The sequence below is a fragment of the Equus quagga genome, unplaced genomic scaffold (genome assembly GCF_021613505.1).
Source record: "Equus quagga isolate Etosha38 unplaced genomic scaffold, UCLA_HA_Equagga_1.0 83183_RagTag, whole genome shotgun sequence".
Taxonomy (NCBI): domain Eukaryota; kingdom Metazoa; phylum Chordata; class Mammalia; order Perissodactyla; family Equidae; genus Equus; species Equus quagga.
Window position 1 is genome coordinate 1 of NW_025803415.1, and position 12,362 is coordinate 12,362.

General features: G+C 55.3%; 1 protein-coding gene across 1 annotated transcript; it reads right to left on the reverse strand.

The window, feature by feature from the left end:
- Positions 1-677: 677 nt before the first annotated feature.
- Positions 678-12,106, reverse strand: LOC124234509 (coiled-coil domain-containing protein 180-like). The gene is made up of 7 exons (XM_046651858.1): positions 11,908-12,106; positions 10,790-10,918; positions 10,584-10,694; positions 10,363-10,458; positions 7,829-7,948; positions 4,314-4,393; positions 678-971 (listed from the first exon to the last, which is right to left on the reverse strand). The coding sequence occupies exons 1-5, from the start codon at positions 11,908-11,910 to the stop codon at positions 7,946-7,948; spliced, it is 342 nt and encodes a 113-aa protein (XP_046507814.1). The 5' UTR covers positions 11,911-12,106; the 3' UTR covers positions 678-971; positions 4,314-4,393; positions 7,829-7,945.
- Between the last annotated feature and the right edge of the window lie 256 nt (positions 12,107-12,362).

Here is a 12,362-nt window from a genome sequence, read left to right on the forward strand (position 1 = left end):
CCTGTGGGCTAAATGTGGCCCTCTGCCCTTTTTGGTTTGGCCCTGCCTACTGAGCACAGATTTTACATTTTTAAATGGCTAAAAAAAAAAAGGAAGAAGATACAGTAGTCCCCCCTTATCCTCAGTTTCACTTCCTGCGGTTTCAGTTACCCACAGTCAACCATGGTCCGAAATTATTAAATGGAAAGTTCCAGAAATAAACAACTCATAAGTTTTAAACTGCACACCATTCTGAGCAGCATGATGAAATCCCACGCCCTCCCGCTCCGTCCCTCCTGGGAAGTACATCATCCCTTGGTCCAGCGCAGCGGAGTCACGCGAATATGCTACCTGCCACCCGCCACCTGTGGGTTAGTCACTCAGCAGCCATCTCTGTTATCAGATTGACTGTCGTGGTATCGCAGTGCTTGTGTTCAAGTCACCCTTAGTTTACTTAATAATGACGCCAAAGTGCAAGAGGAGTGACGCAAAGCGCAAGAGGAGAGGAAATTCAGATACGCCAAAGAGAAGCCGTAAAGCGCTTCCTTTAAGTGAAAAGGTGAAAATTCTCTACATAATAAGGAAAGAAAAAAACTCAGACTCAGCAAGGGCTCGGGGAGCACTCACGGCCCGAGACTGCTCACGTGGACTCCTGCTCAGACCGGTGTCAGCGTGTGGCCGGGGAGTCAGGGGTGAGCCTGGAGTGCCTGGCACAGAGGGACTGCTCCAGAGGGGCTGGCCATGATGAGGGAGATGAACGCACTAGTGACAGGAAAGTTGGAGGCACCCGGACTCCCATTCTCCTCATAGCCCAGTGCCAGGGTGACGCCTGCCCTGCTGCCCAGCTGTGTGGGTCCCCGGCTACGCATATCCAGGCCTTCCAGCTCCTCCTCCACCTTGCTCTGGAGCGCTCCCACCATCTGCAAGAAGGACGGGCTCACCAGGCTCTCTGCCTCCTCCTCCGTGAAGGCTTTCCAGTCCAGTAGCTGCTTCTGGAGAGGGACAAGGCAGAGGCTGGCTTAGGGCTGGTGGGGCTTCACCTCAGGGCCTGGTGCTGCCCCCTGAGATCTGCCTCCCACCCATCCCTGAGAGCCTCAGAGGAAACCCTCACAGCAGCCGAGAGGGTCCAGCTTTGTGGTGCATCCACCGTGTCCAGCTGCTGTGTGCTGCCCCCTTGTCTCACTGAATCCCCCAGCAGTGTTCTCATTAGCCCCGTTTGACAAGTAAGGAAGCCCAGGCTCAGAGAAGTGAAGGGACTTGCTGGAGGCCACACACCTGGCAAGTGGTGGGGCCCGGATCTGAACTCAGAGCGCTCCCACTGCCGAGCCTACAGCATAAACCGCCATCCTAGACAGTCTCCGGGCTGCTGTCAGTCAGACAGGGCTCCCCTTCCCTGTAACTGTGAGTTATGCCAACTGGAAAGCGGGCTCTCTTTATTAGTAAAGCCTTGGTTTATGCACCAACATCTCACATAAACCAACCTCCCCCAAATTAAAGACGTGTCTACAGCTGTGTACTTCCAGTGCTGCCCAACAGGAGGACCAGGTGCCCTGGGTCAGGCTTCCTGCGCCCCTGGGTACGGGACGACCTCAGCACCGTCCCCGCCTGTGCCCCACAAAGGGCAGCGAGGCCGGCTCAGGCGGCAGCACAGGGGGAGCCCGGGCAGCGCAGGAGGGGCGGGGAGCCCGGGGCGGGGTCCTGGGGAGGCCCCCGGGCGGAGGTTTCCCTCCCCTCCGTCCGGGCTCTACCGCTGAGGTCTGACGCCCCCAAGAGCTGACCGAGAGGCTCAGGGCAAATGGCAGCCCCCGGCCTTCTGCAAACGTGGTCGTCTCGTCCCCAGGCGGGGCCGGCCCCCAAGTCCGAGAACATCCTAGGTCCCTGGGAGCGCGAGCCCGCCGCCGGCACAGCCTGCGCCCCAGAGCCCAGCGGGGCGGAGCCGGCCGAGGGCCGAGGGCGGAGCGCGGGCCGCCGAGTCCCCGACTCCCTCGGCCAGGGCGCGGGTCAAACCGTCCCCAGAAGGGTTAGGCTTCTCTGGGTTTTTTATCTGAACAAGGAGCTGGGGAGTGGCAGTTTGACACAATGTTTCCTTGCGCCCCAGAAAACCAGGCACTGCCGTCGAGGGGTTTGGGAGTGAACTCGTGGTCTCGGCGCGAACAGAGGCGGCAGCGAGGGAGAAGGGGGTCGGGGCGGGGGGGCGGGGGGGCGGGGGGGAGGGGAGCCCTAAAGAACCCCCATGACAAGACTTCCTCTGAGCAAATAATGCCAAGTGCTGTGAGTGAAACAGAGTCAAGGGGAAGTCTGAGGTGATCAGAGAGTGTATACCTTCCTCTGTGGGATCAGGAAAGGCTTCCTGGAGGAGGCCACGTGGGGCTACCACCCGAGGGATGGGTGGGAATAGCTGAGGAGGAGAGGGTATGGGCAGAGGGACAGCCTCAGGATGCCCAGGGGCCAGTGAGGGCCAGGGCACGTGAGGAAGGAGAGGATCCAGGCTGGAGAGGAGCAGGGGCAGGCCAGGGAGGGGATACCAGGCCGCTGCCCTTTGACCCTCTTCTCCGGCCGCCAGGAGGGACACCCACCTTGCACTTCTGCACGTGGGCCAGACACTCCTGCCACGTCTTCTCATACTGCAGGCGGACACGCATCATACAGTCCCACCCCCACCCTTCCGGCGAAGTCGCTGTGATGGACGCCCCGGGGGTGTCTGTGCTTCCCTCCTGTGCCCCTCTGATTGTCCCCCTCTAACCTCATCACTCCCAGCTCAGCACCTTCCACTGGGTCCCCAGTGCCCTCAGGATAAAGTGCAGCCTCCTCCACATGGCCACGCGGCCGGCACAGCCTGGCCCTGGGCATCTTCTGGCCTCCCTGCCACCTTCTCCTTTCCCCGAAGGCCCAGCTGTTTTGCCTCTGAGCCTCCCCACGTGCTGGTCTTCCTGCTTGAACAGCTCCCCTGACCCCTGGGCTTGGCTAACTCTTACTTGCCTTGCCGCTTTCAGCTGGATGATCACTTCGTTGGCAAGGTCTTGTGTGACCCTTAACCTGTGTCCCCAAATACATGCGGGTCACCTGCCCCCTCCCGCTGTAACGTCCTGCATGGTCTGACTTCTGCTCCAGCCTGGAAGCACCCAAGGGGCGATCCTCCCTGCTGGTTACCAGGGCCCAGTGCCACACCTGGCCCTAGGGGGTACCTGGTGAATGGCGGCCACTGCTATTATTTAGGGTCTCGGGGCTCTTGCCCCGGATATTATAATATAATATAACTGTAATACCTTTGGAATGATAAACCTGAGAGCCCTGGAGCAATGGTGAGTACTACTAACTGAGGTACTCAGCTCAAGTCCAGCCGTGACACTTCACTAGCTATGTGACCTTGGGCAGGGTACTTCACCTCTCTGTGCTTCCGAGTCCTTCTCTATCACAGGGGGACAATGACACCACTGACCTCACCAGGTTGCTGTGAGCCTCAAAGGAGATGGAAATATTATATACCTTCTAGAGCAAGGCTTGGAAAACTTTTTCTATAAAGGGCTAGATAGCAAATATTTCCAGCTTTGCAGGCCATAATGTCTCTGTCGCCACTCCTCATTTCTGCTGTTGTAAAGCAGAAGCAGCCAGAAACAACATGTAACAAATGAGCATAGCCATGTTCCAGTGTAACTAACTTGCAAACAGGCATTGGCCCAGGGACAGGAGTTTGAGAACCCTTGACTTAGAGCATTTTTAAACACTACCATTTATTACTGAGCACTCTCCGTGAAAGCCAGGCACTGAATTATGCCTGGATCGCAGGATTGTATGTAATTCTCACATGAACCCCACAGGGTAGCTACCCTTATTGTTCCTCTTGAAATCCCTATTGTATGGAGGAGGAGTTTGAGGCCACGAGAAGCTGAGACTTCCCCAAGGTCGCAGAGCTGGGACAGCACAGAGCTGGGCGTCACACCCACCTCTCCCTGACTGTAAGACTTTAACCTCACATGCCCAGGGCCTGGCCCCTCACCTGTCCTCACAAAGGGTCATTGGAACTGTCCCTCTGGCTCCATGCTGGGTCAAGAGTCAGGGGTCAGAGTGTGTGGCTGGCAGGGCTGGGCAATGACTGCGAGGTGGTGGGAGGGAGGAGGAGCTCTGCCAGGCCGAGTCCTGGAGGGTGGATGTGAACCCCCTGGGCTCACTCTCCGTCTACATGCCTCCCTGCTTCCCCAGGACAGCCTTGCCACCCACTCCCGCGTTCACAAGAGACGCTCACGTAATCGGCTGACTGGCTGCTGGCGCTGCTACAAAGCTCCCACGGGAACAGAGCTGGAGAGACCTGAATGGGAGCCCCAGACCTCACTCACCGAGGTGCTTGTTCAGGGAGTTGAGAGAGGAACGCCATTCGGCCAGCTGAGCTCTGCTGTAACCGGGAGGCAGAAGGTCACTGGGGAGGGAAGATGTGACAAGTCACCAAGCTTGAATAACCGTTCACTACCCGAACTGGCAGCACCTTCGAGGAACACGGCTCCAGAGTCGTATCGACCCAAATACCGAAGATACACAGTGACTCGCTGGGGGTTTCCTGGTGCTGAAAACATGCCCCATGGAAAGGCCTATTTAATATCCCTGAGTCTGTTACTTAGGAAATAAAACTGAATTTTTCTCAAGGGAAAAAACAAACGGTTCACGTCACGACCAAGGAAACCCCTTCTGGGAACCCAATCCGAGAAAACAATATAAAATGCATATGAAGTTTATGCATTAAGTCGGTCACTTAGCACTGTTTATAAACACACACACGAAATACATAAACAACCTCATATCCAACAATAGGGAATTGTCTAAATAAACTACACAGTGTGGCAGACGGAAAACGGTCACGCATCATTAGCTCCTCCCACTGCGAGGTGGGGTCTGTTTCTCATCCCCGGATCTGGGCTTGGCTGTGACACTGGCCTTGGCTGATGGGACATCAGCAACGTGACCCAGCGGAGGCTCGGAGGGGCTCAGGCATCCCGTTCACCCTGGTTTGCCGCCGGGAGCTCTTCTGCCGCCCCCGTGCCTGTGAGCCGGGTGAGCTCCTGGAGGCTGAGAGCGAGTGCAGAGAAGCCCCAGCTGTCCCAGTCCCGGCTCCAGACGGGGGAGTGAGGCCGTCCTGGGCCACCCAGCCCCAGCCAAGCCCGCCCAGACCAGGGGCACTGCCCAGCTGGCCCACAGAATCAGGAGAAACAGGAAGTGTTGTTTAAGCCCCCATGTTTTGGGTGGTGTTTAAGGATGTAGAAAGATCTGTAAGGCTAGGGGGACTGTGTAGTTTATTATCCAAACCAGGGCGTTTTTGACAGTGAAAGTGCAGGGACTATTAATGATTATGCCAGGACAAGACGTGCACCCCAGGATGGTCTTGGGCACCCTACTTATGGCGGGACAGTAAAGAACAACACTGTGTAGTACTAAATGCAGTGTGGTATCCTGGACCAGGTCCTGGAACAGGAAAAGGACATTAGCGGAAAAACTGGTAAAATCAGAAAAAGTCTGATATTTAGTTAATGGGAATGCATCAAAGTTAACTTCTTAGTTTTGACAAATGTCCAGTGATAATGGAAGATCACAACTTTAGAGGAAATTGGGTGAGGGGTATACAGGAATTCTTTGTGCTATTTTTGTAATTTTTCTGTAAATCTAACATAACTTCAAAATACAAATTGTATTTTTAAAATTTATTTTAAAATTATATGCATTTATACTTGTTGGGTCCGAGAAAATCAACGGGGATTCTCCCCAGCCTTTGGATAACTCCCTCTTGGGCCCTGGGAATCTTAGCAAGACTCCCCAGCCCTCTGCCACCATCGCCCACAAGCCTGCAGCAGGGCCTGTGCACGAGCAGAAGCAAGGCCCCCACCGGCCCAGGGCTCTGGGCTTTCCGGAGGAGGGACTCCCTGTGATCCCACGTGGGGCAGTTCCTGGGACAGCTCCTGGGCTTGGTTAGAAGGCTCCCTGGCTGCCTGACAGGTCCAGAAGAAATAGGTGGGTGTCTACACAGTGTGTTTTGTGACGCTGTCAAGACCTCCTTGCACAAACAAACCACAAACGCAAAGCTTCATCTTGACGCTCATGGGAATTCTATGATCGAGGCTTTGCAACTTGACCTTTAAGTTGCACGTTCAAGCCTTGTGTTCACAGTACGCGCTTCTGGACGCTGGAATTGTGCCCTGACCTCACCCTTTACGTACTCCCACGTAAGGAGCTGCTGGGTCCTGTAAACTTGCACTCATGCCTCTGATTTCACAGAGCCACCCCACCTTTCTCCAGGCCAGCACACCTCACCCACCAGCTCCACACTCTGTCTGCACACACTGCCACCGCACGGTGTCTCCCAGCTGTGGTCGGAGCGTCGATGCCTGCATTTTCCCCCTGTGTTTAGCCCTGTCTCTCCCTCCATCAGGCAGGTAGCCAGCCAGCCCCACGTTCACAGCCTGGGCAGGGGGTGTGGTGGGGCAGAAAAGACAGCAGCCTAGAAATCTCTCTGGCTTTTGTTTTCAAAGTCTAAGTTCTTAGGAGAGCCTAGAGCATTGGTAAGGAGAAGGCGATTGTGGGAGTGGGCTGAGAGCCATGGGGAGGAGAACAATCCTGGGGACCAGGGCTTTCTCCTTGTCAATAGAAAGGGGCTGGGGGGGAGGTGTGGACAGAGCAGGATGGCGGGTGCCTGGCAGTGGCAGCTGGGTCCTGCTTCCTGGTGGCATCACGGGAGCAGCTGCAAGACCCAGTAGGGAAACGCTGCCTGGGCATGAGCACGCAGGCTCTCAGAGCAGCCTCCTCAAGAGTCCCGAGTCCAGCTGCTTGGAGGCAGCAGAAGTTGCCCAGAGGCACCTGGATGGACCAAACACTGACGACCAGACTCCTACCACCAGGCCCAGCGTCCAGTGAGACTCCATAACTTTCCCTCAATGGATGGGGCCCCAAGAAAGACAAACAGGGGCTCAGAGTCAGAAATGAGTGGAGTTACAGAAAACAACAAAAGTACTTTTCCTGGTGCTGAGATTTTTATCCACCTTGCTAATTTTACGCCTGCATGAAAACGTGGGTGCACACGTGGCAGGAGGCACTCACCCTGGGGGAGACCCTGTGGAGCTCTAATTGTCATTTGTATCCTAGGAGAACTTAGGCTCTGTGGTGGGGGGACAAGAAGAACCTGCACCCCAGGGTTACCAGGGTGGGAGGGGCCAGCGAGGGGCACAGGAAGAGGAGGAGTATCTCCCAGCACAGGAAGCATCTCCGCCTTGCAGGACCACGCAGGCTCCATCCTGCTGCTCAGAGCGGATGCTACAGGGTCCCCAGGCAGTGGGCTTCCAGGGTCTAGAACATTTAGTGTGGCCCCTGCCAAAGAGCTTATTATGGGATCAGAGCCAGGTGGCCCCAGGTCTGAGGGGAGTGTCCAGAGCCTCTAACAGGTCCCCTGTCTGACGGCAGCCGCCTCCTCACTGACCTCCAGCCTCCAGCCTCAGACCCTTCTAACACACCCTGCAAACTGCACAGCTGAGGGAGCCACTCTGCTGCCCTCAGGAGGAAGTCCCATCCCTCTTCCAATCCCCCCACCTCGCCCCTTGCCATTGCCTCCTTCCAAGTTTGGCACAGTCACACTAACCTTCTTTCTGTAGCAAATGTGTCACGTTCTTTGTTGTCATTGGGGCTGGAATGTGGGCCCAGGTGGTCAGCCCAAGACCAGAGAACCAGAACATGGGCCCAGGTGGTCAGCCCCAGACGAGAGAACCAGGAGATGGCCTGGTCTGGGGGACACATCAGGAGAAAGGTCAGTGCTGAGGACTGTGCCACCCCCAGGGCCCCCCAAAAGTGCCCTCGCCAGCAACCCCTCCCGTTGTACCAGATGGCGCAGAGATGCTCCAGCCGCTTGCGCTGCAGGGCCTCCTGGTTCTTCAGCATGCTCTCCAGCTCGTTCTTCACGGCTGGAGGAGCCTGGATCCTCTCACTGGCCATGAACTCACTGGTGTCCACACACGGTGGCGCCATGGAGAGGAGAGGAGGGAAAGGACAGGTAGGAGACAAGGGGTGAGACCCATGGTAAGAATGTTCAGAACCCCAGCACCCTCACACCACTCCCAGCCCTTCCTCCCCATCCTGGGCCTCTGGGACACAGAGGAAAGGAGGGAAGGGAGGGAGGGAGGGAGGGAGGGAGAAGTGGGGAGAGAAGAAGCGAGGGACTGCCAGTGAGGCTCTGGTACTAAGAGCAGGTGTGTGTCCTGACTGCCACCTGCGGCTCTGTGACCTTGGGCAAGTCACTCTCCTCCTCTGAAGCTCGGTTTCCTCTTCTGTAATGGAGCTAATGCTAGTACCTTCCTCATCTGGTCCCTGTGAGGACTCAGCAAGACATTACAAGCAAAACCCTTAGCGCCGTAACTGGCTTGTGGGAAACGCCCAGTAAATGTCGGCTCCTGCCATCGCTGTGGATGATTACTGACGTTCGTAACAACCCCCCAGGTCCAGACCCAGACCCAGCACTTTCCATACAGCATCCTCTGGGTCATCACGGAAACCCATCACTGGTCCCTTACGGTACCCCTTTTACACTGGGAGAGAAAGGCTCCGAATGTTCAAGCGCTTGATCAAGGCTACAGGGAAAGCAGAGGTGGGGCCAGGTCCCGGCACACTTTCCTTCATCCCCAGTGTCAGACTCTGGCGCTCTCCATCCAGAAATGCAGATGCACAGGTGGGCCTCCCACCCGCAGACCCGCAGTGTAGACAGACAGACACTCTTTAGTGTCCTCAGACATCTTGGCCCAAGGCATCCCTTTCGCTAAAGAAAGTCTTACTTGTTGGCCAAAAGTTCCAGGACCCTTGTGTCAGTATTAACAAAAGTGCCCCCTGGCGGGGGAAGCGTGGGGCCCTCTCTTGGCATCCCTCCCATGGGTGGAAGTTGCTCCCGGAGGAAGAGGAGTACCCACGCCTGAGGGATGACTGTGCTCCTCGGCCCAGTAACTCAGGGCTACAGTGTTATGGCTCTCAGTGTTTAACTGGTTTTTAAAAAATAAATAAATTTGCTCCAAAAGCGGAGTGTTCATGCCATCAGGGACCAGCCACATATGGCTGTGATGAGAACCAGGACCCAATTACCAAATGAGGCTAAAGCTAGAACTTTCTTTGGCTGTCCTCCCAGTGGTCATCTCCTGGGCAGCCTTGGCATGGCAGTGGAGACAGTTCTTCATTATGTGGTACTGTTCTGCCATTTAGCATCCCCCCCCCTTAAATGAAAGCAGCCTCTCCCACGCCCCTAGGGACTAGAGCAGCCCCAAATGCCACCACACACTTCCCAAAGCCCTGCAGGCACAGCTCTGGGACAGGGCTGAGAATAGCCAAGCTTAGGGGGTAGAAATTCCAGTAACACTTTTCATTGGAACCTGAGGTTTGATGCCAGCTGTCCTTCTTAGCTGGTGGGGCCTTAGCAGTTATTTCCCAAACCTCCAATTCTGCAGCCATAAGACAAAGACAATGCTGTTTACAGCAGAGGGATTTTGTGAAATGAAATGAGATAAAGACACATGGAGCAAACAGCAAGTGTCAGTTGTCACAACGGGTGAAATAAGCATAGGAACATCAACCAACCACACATAACAAGACACCGACTAACTCTGGTCCCTGAGTGGATCAAATGGATAGAAGTCAGTGACTCTAGCTTGTCTCAAGCTTAGAGCTCCCACTGCTGAGCCCTCTTTTCTCATCCTCCCAACAAGTCCTGGCCCCTGAGTATCATCGTCTCCACTTCGGGGACAGGGAGTTCCAGGTGCAGGGCTGAGTTAGCTCAGGAGGCTTCCTGCCTGGGCAGAGAAGAGGGAGTCTGTGCTCACTCCCTGTCCGTGCTCTGTCCAGGAGCCCAAGGCACACACCTGGGCTGGAGCCCAGCTGTGGTGCTGAACGCGGGACCCCCTTTCATTCCGCGTGCTGCCAGGAGGCCCACGGTCTGACAAGCCCAACTTTCCACACAGGACCTGGAAGTCCATGCAAGCAAAACGCGCCTCTGAGGAGCCAAAAGAAGCATCCTTTCACGCGACAGAGGAGTCAGGCTTAACTCTGACTTTGGAGACATCACAAACAACCTTGAATTTCTTGGTTTTTATCCCAAAGAAAGCAGCTGGGGGAGGCTAGGGTGTGGACAGGGAAGTAGTGGGGACAGAGCTAGGGGGCAGGCATGGTTCAGCAACAGGTACTGACAGGCAGCAGAAAAACAGACAAACAGACCAGGCGGAGCTGACTTATGAGGGTGCAAACTGCCCTGAGTCCGCGACAGCTGCAAGACGATGCAGGTGGAAAGCTCATCATTCCTGAGTCACCAGCCTCTGGGGCGTCTTGGGGTCCAGGCTCCCTCTCCCGTGGGCTGATCCACTGCACATGAAAACTACTCACCATGGCTTCTTTATTTATCAGCCTGTACATATTGGGCTGCATGAGACAGGAAGTTTTCTCTATGATTTCCACGTATTTCTTCAACACGCTTTTTAGCTAGAAATAAGAGGGCACCATAGTGAGTGACTCACTCTTTTCCTGGAGAACTAAAAGGAGACACATGAGGCCTCACAAATCGCACAAGTGAAAATCACCAACAGCCCATCTGCAGGCCGACTTGCCTTGTCTGCTCGGGAGAACTCAAGTGAGAGCAGGGTCTCATCCAGCTTCTTAATCCCCTGCTTCTGGAGGAGGAACTTCTTGGCCACCTGATCCCACAGCTCCAACAGGGTCTGTGTGAGAAGTCTGGGTCAGGCTGGGAGAACGGAAGGCAGGGAGAGAAGGAGCAGGACCCAGTGGGGCAGGCCCGGCCACGAGGGGCCCCTACTTGGATGGTGTAGTCTTCGAGGTTGTCGTCGTTTTCCACCTTTCTGAAGAGGCTGTTGATGTCTTTGTCAGATTCAGCCAGCTGTTTAAGAAGAAGCGCTCCTGGCTCCAAGATGAGAGGTTCCATTTCCTAAAACAGGCCAGGAGGGCGACAGCTGTGGTATGAACACTGCTGGGGCAGGAGGGAGCCCCCTTGTACGAGGAAGTGCAAACCGTGGTCCTGTCTCAGAAATAATAATAATTATTATTTAAGATGAACTAATTAGTTCACAACTGGAGCACACAGGCAGCCACCACTTTGGGCACATGCCATGCGCCGGGCGCTTGACTCTCTGCTGAGCCCTCGTCCTCAGACGCACTCGGTCCTAATCACAGCCTGTGATGTAGGTGCTGGCATTAGGCCTGGCCCAAGGTTGAGGCTCTACAAATATTCGTTAAAGAAGTGGCCAACGAAAGAATTCCAAGTTTACTTCAGAAGAGGAGATGGAGGCTCTGTTAGGCCACGTGACCAAAGCAACAGAGCTCATGGGAGAAAGCAGAGTGCACATCCAGCTGGGAGGGCTCGGGACAGTGAGAGCTGGCAGGGGGTGCCTCCTTGGCGCTGTGAGTCCAGAGCCCACTCCGGGAATCTAGGGGAGCAACATGTGTCAGAGAAGACCCTGGAGAAAGCCGTGAGTGCATGCTGGGGCTCTGGGAGGACCCTGAAGGGCAAAAAAGGGTCTCATTTAGGGACATTCCAGGGACCATTGGGGTTGGAGATGAGGTCTCTGGAGAGAAACAGGGAGGCAAGTGAGGGTGGTGCCTCAGGGCCAGGCCGTTTGGCCCCTCACGAGTAGGACTGAGCAGGGAGATCAGAGGCTGGGCTTTGGCATCACATCCAGAGCCCAGCTCCCACTTGGCCCCTTACGTGCCAAGTCAGGCAGGACTTTCTCAGCCTCACCTGTAAAACGGGGGTGGTAACAGGGCTATGCTCCTAACAGGCACTCATAACAAGCCACTCAAACATGGCTACGACGGTTCTGTCTACACCCTGGTGAGCCACTGGACCTCCAGTGCAGTGACGAGCCCACCTTCAGAATGGCCCAGGAACAGAAGGGGAGAGAGGAGGAGGATTCTCACCATGCCAATCCGAGCGATCTCCTCCTTGAAGCTCCCCACAGTGCTCTGCCAGCCCTTCCTCTTATGGTCTCTTCGCCCCTGAAGGGTGATGGTGCTGGTCCTCTCAGGAACTGGGGGAGAACAACAGAGGTGAGGAGGGTGTCCTCGAGCTCCAGGGCGACAGGGGAGCCCCTGGGAAAAGGCAGCACAGGCAGAAAGTGCCTTGGTTCAGGAGATGGACCCCCAAAGCGGGCCAGCAGTGTCAGGGGCTTAAGGAAAAAGAGAAAAGATGAAGGTGATCCATAAATGCCATAGGGAACGAAGTCTCACATATACAGTTAAATGCTGGAAAAAGGTTCCGAAATGCTAATGTATAGAATGGGACCATTTGTGGTTTTTTAAGTTTTGTAGAAGCAAATACCTGCGCAAATAAGAATAACCAACACTCACACAGCACTGACCGTGTACCAGGTGCT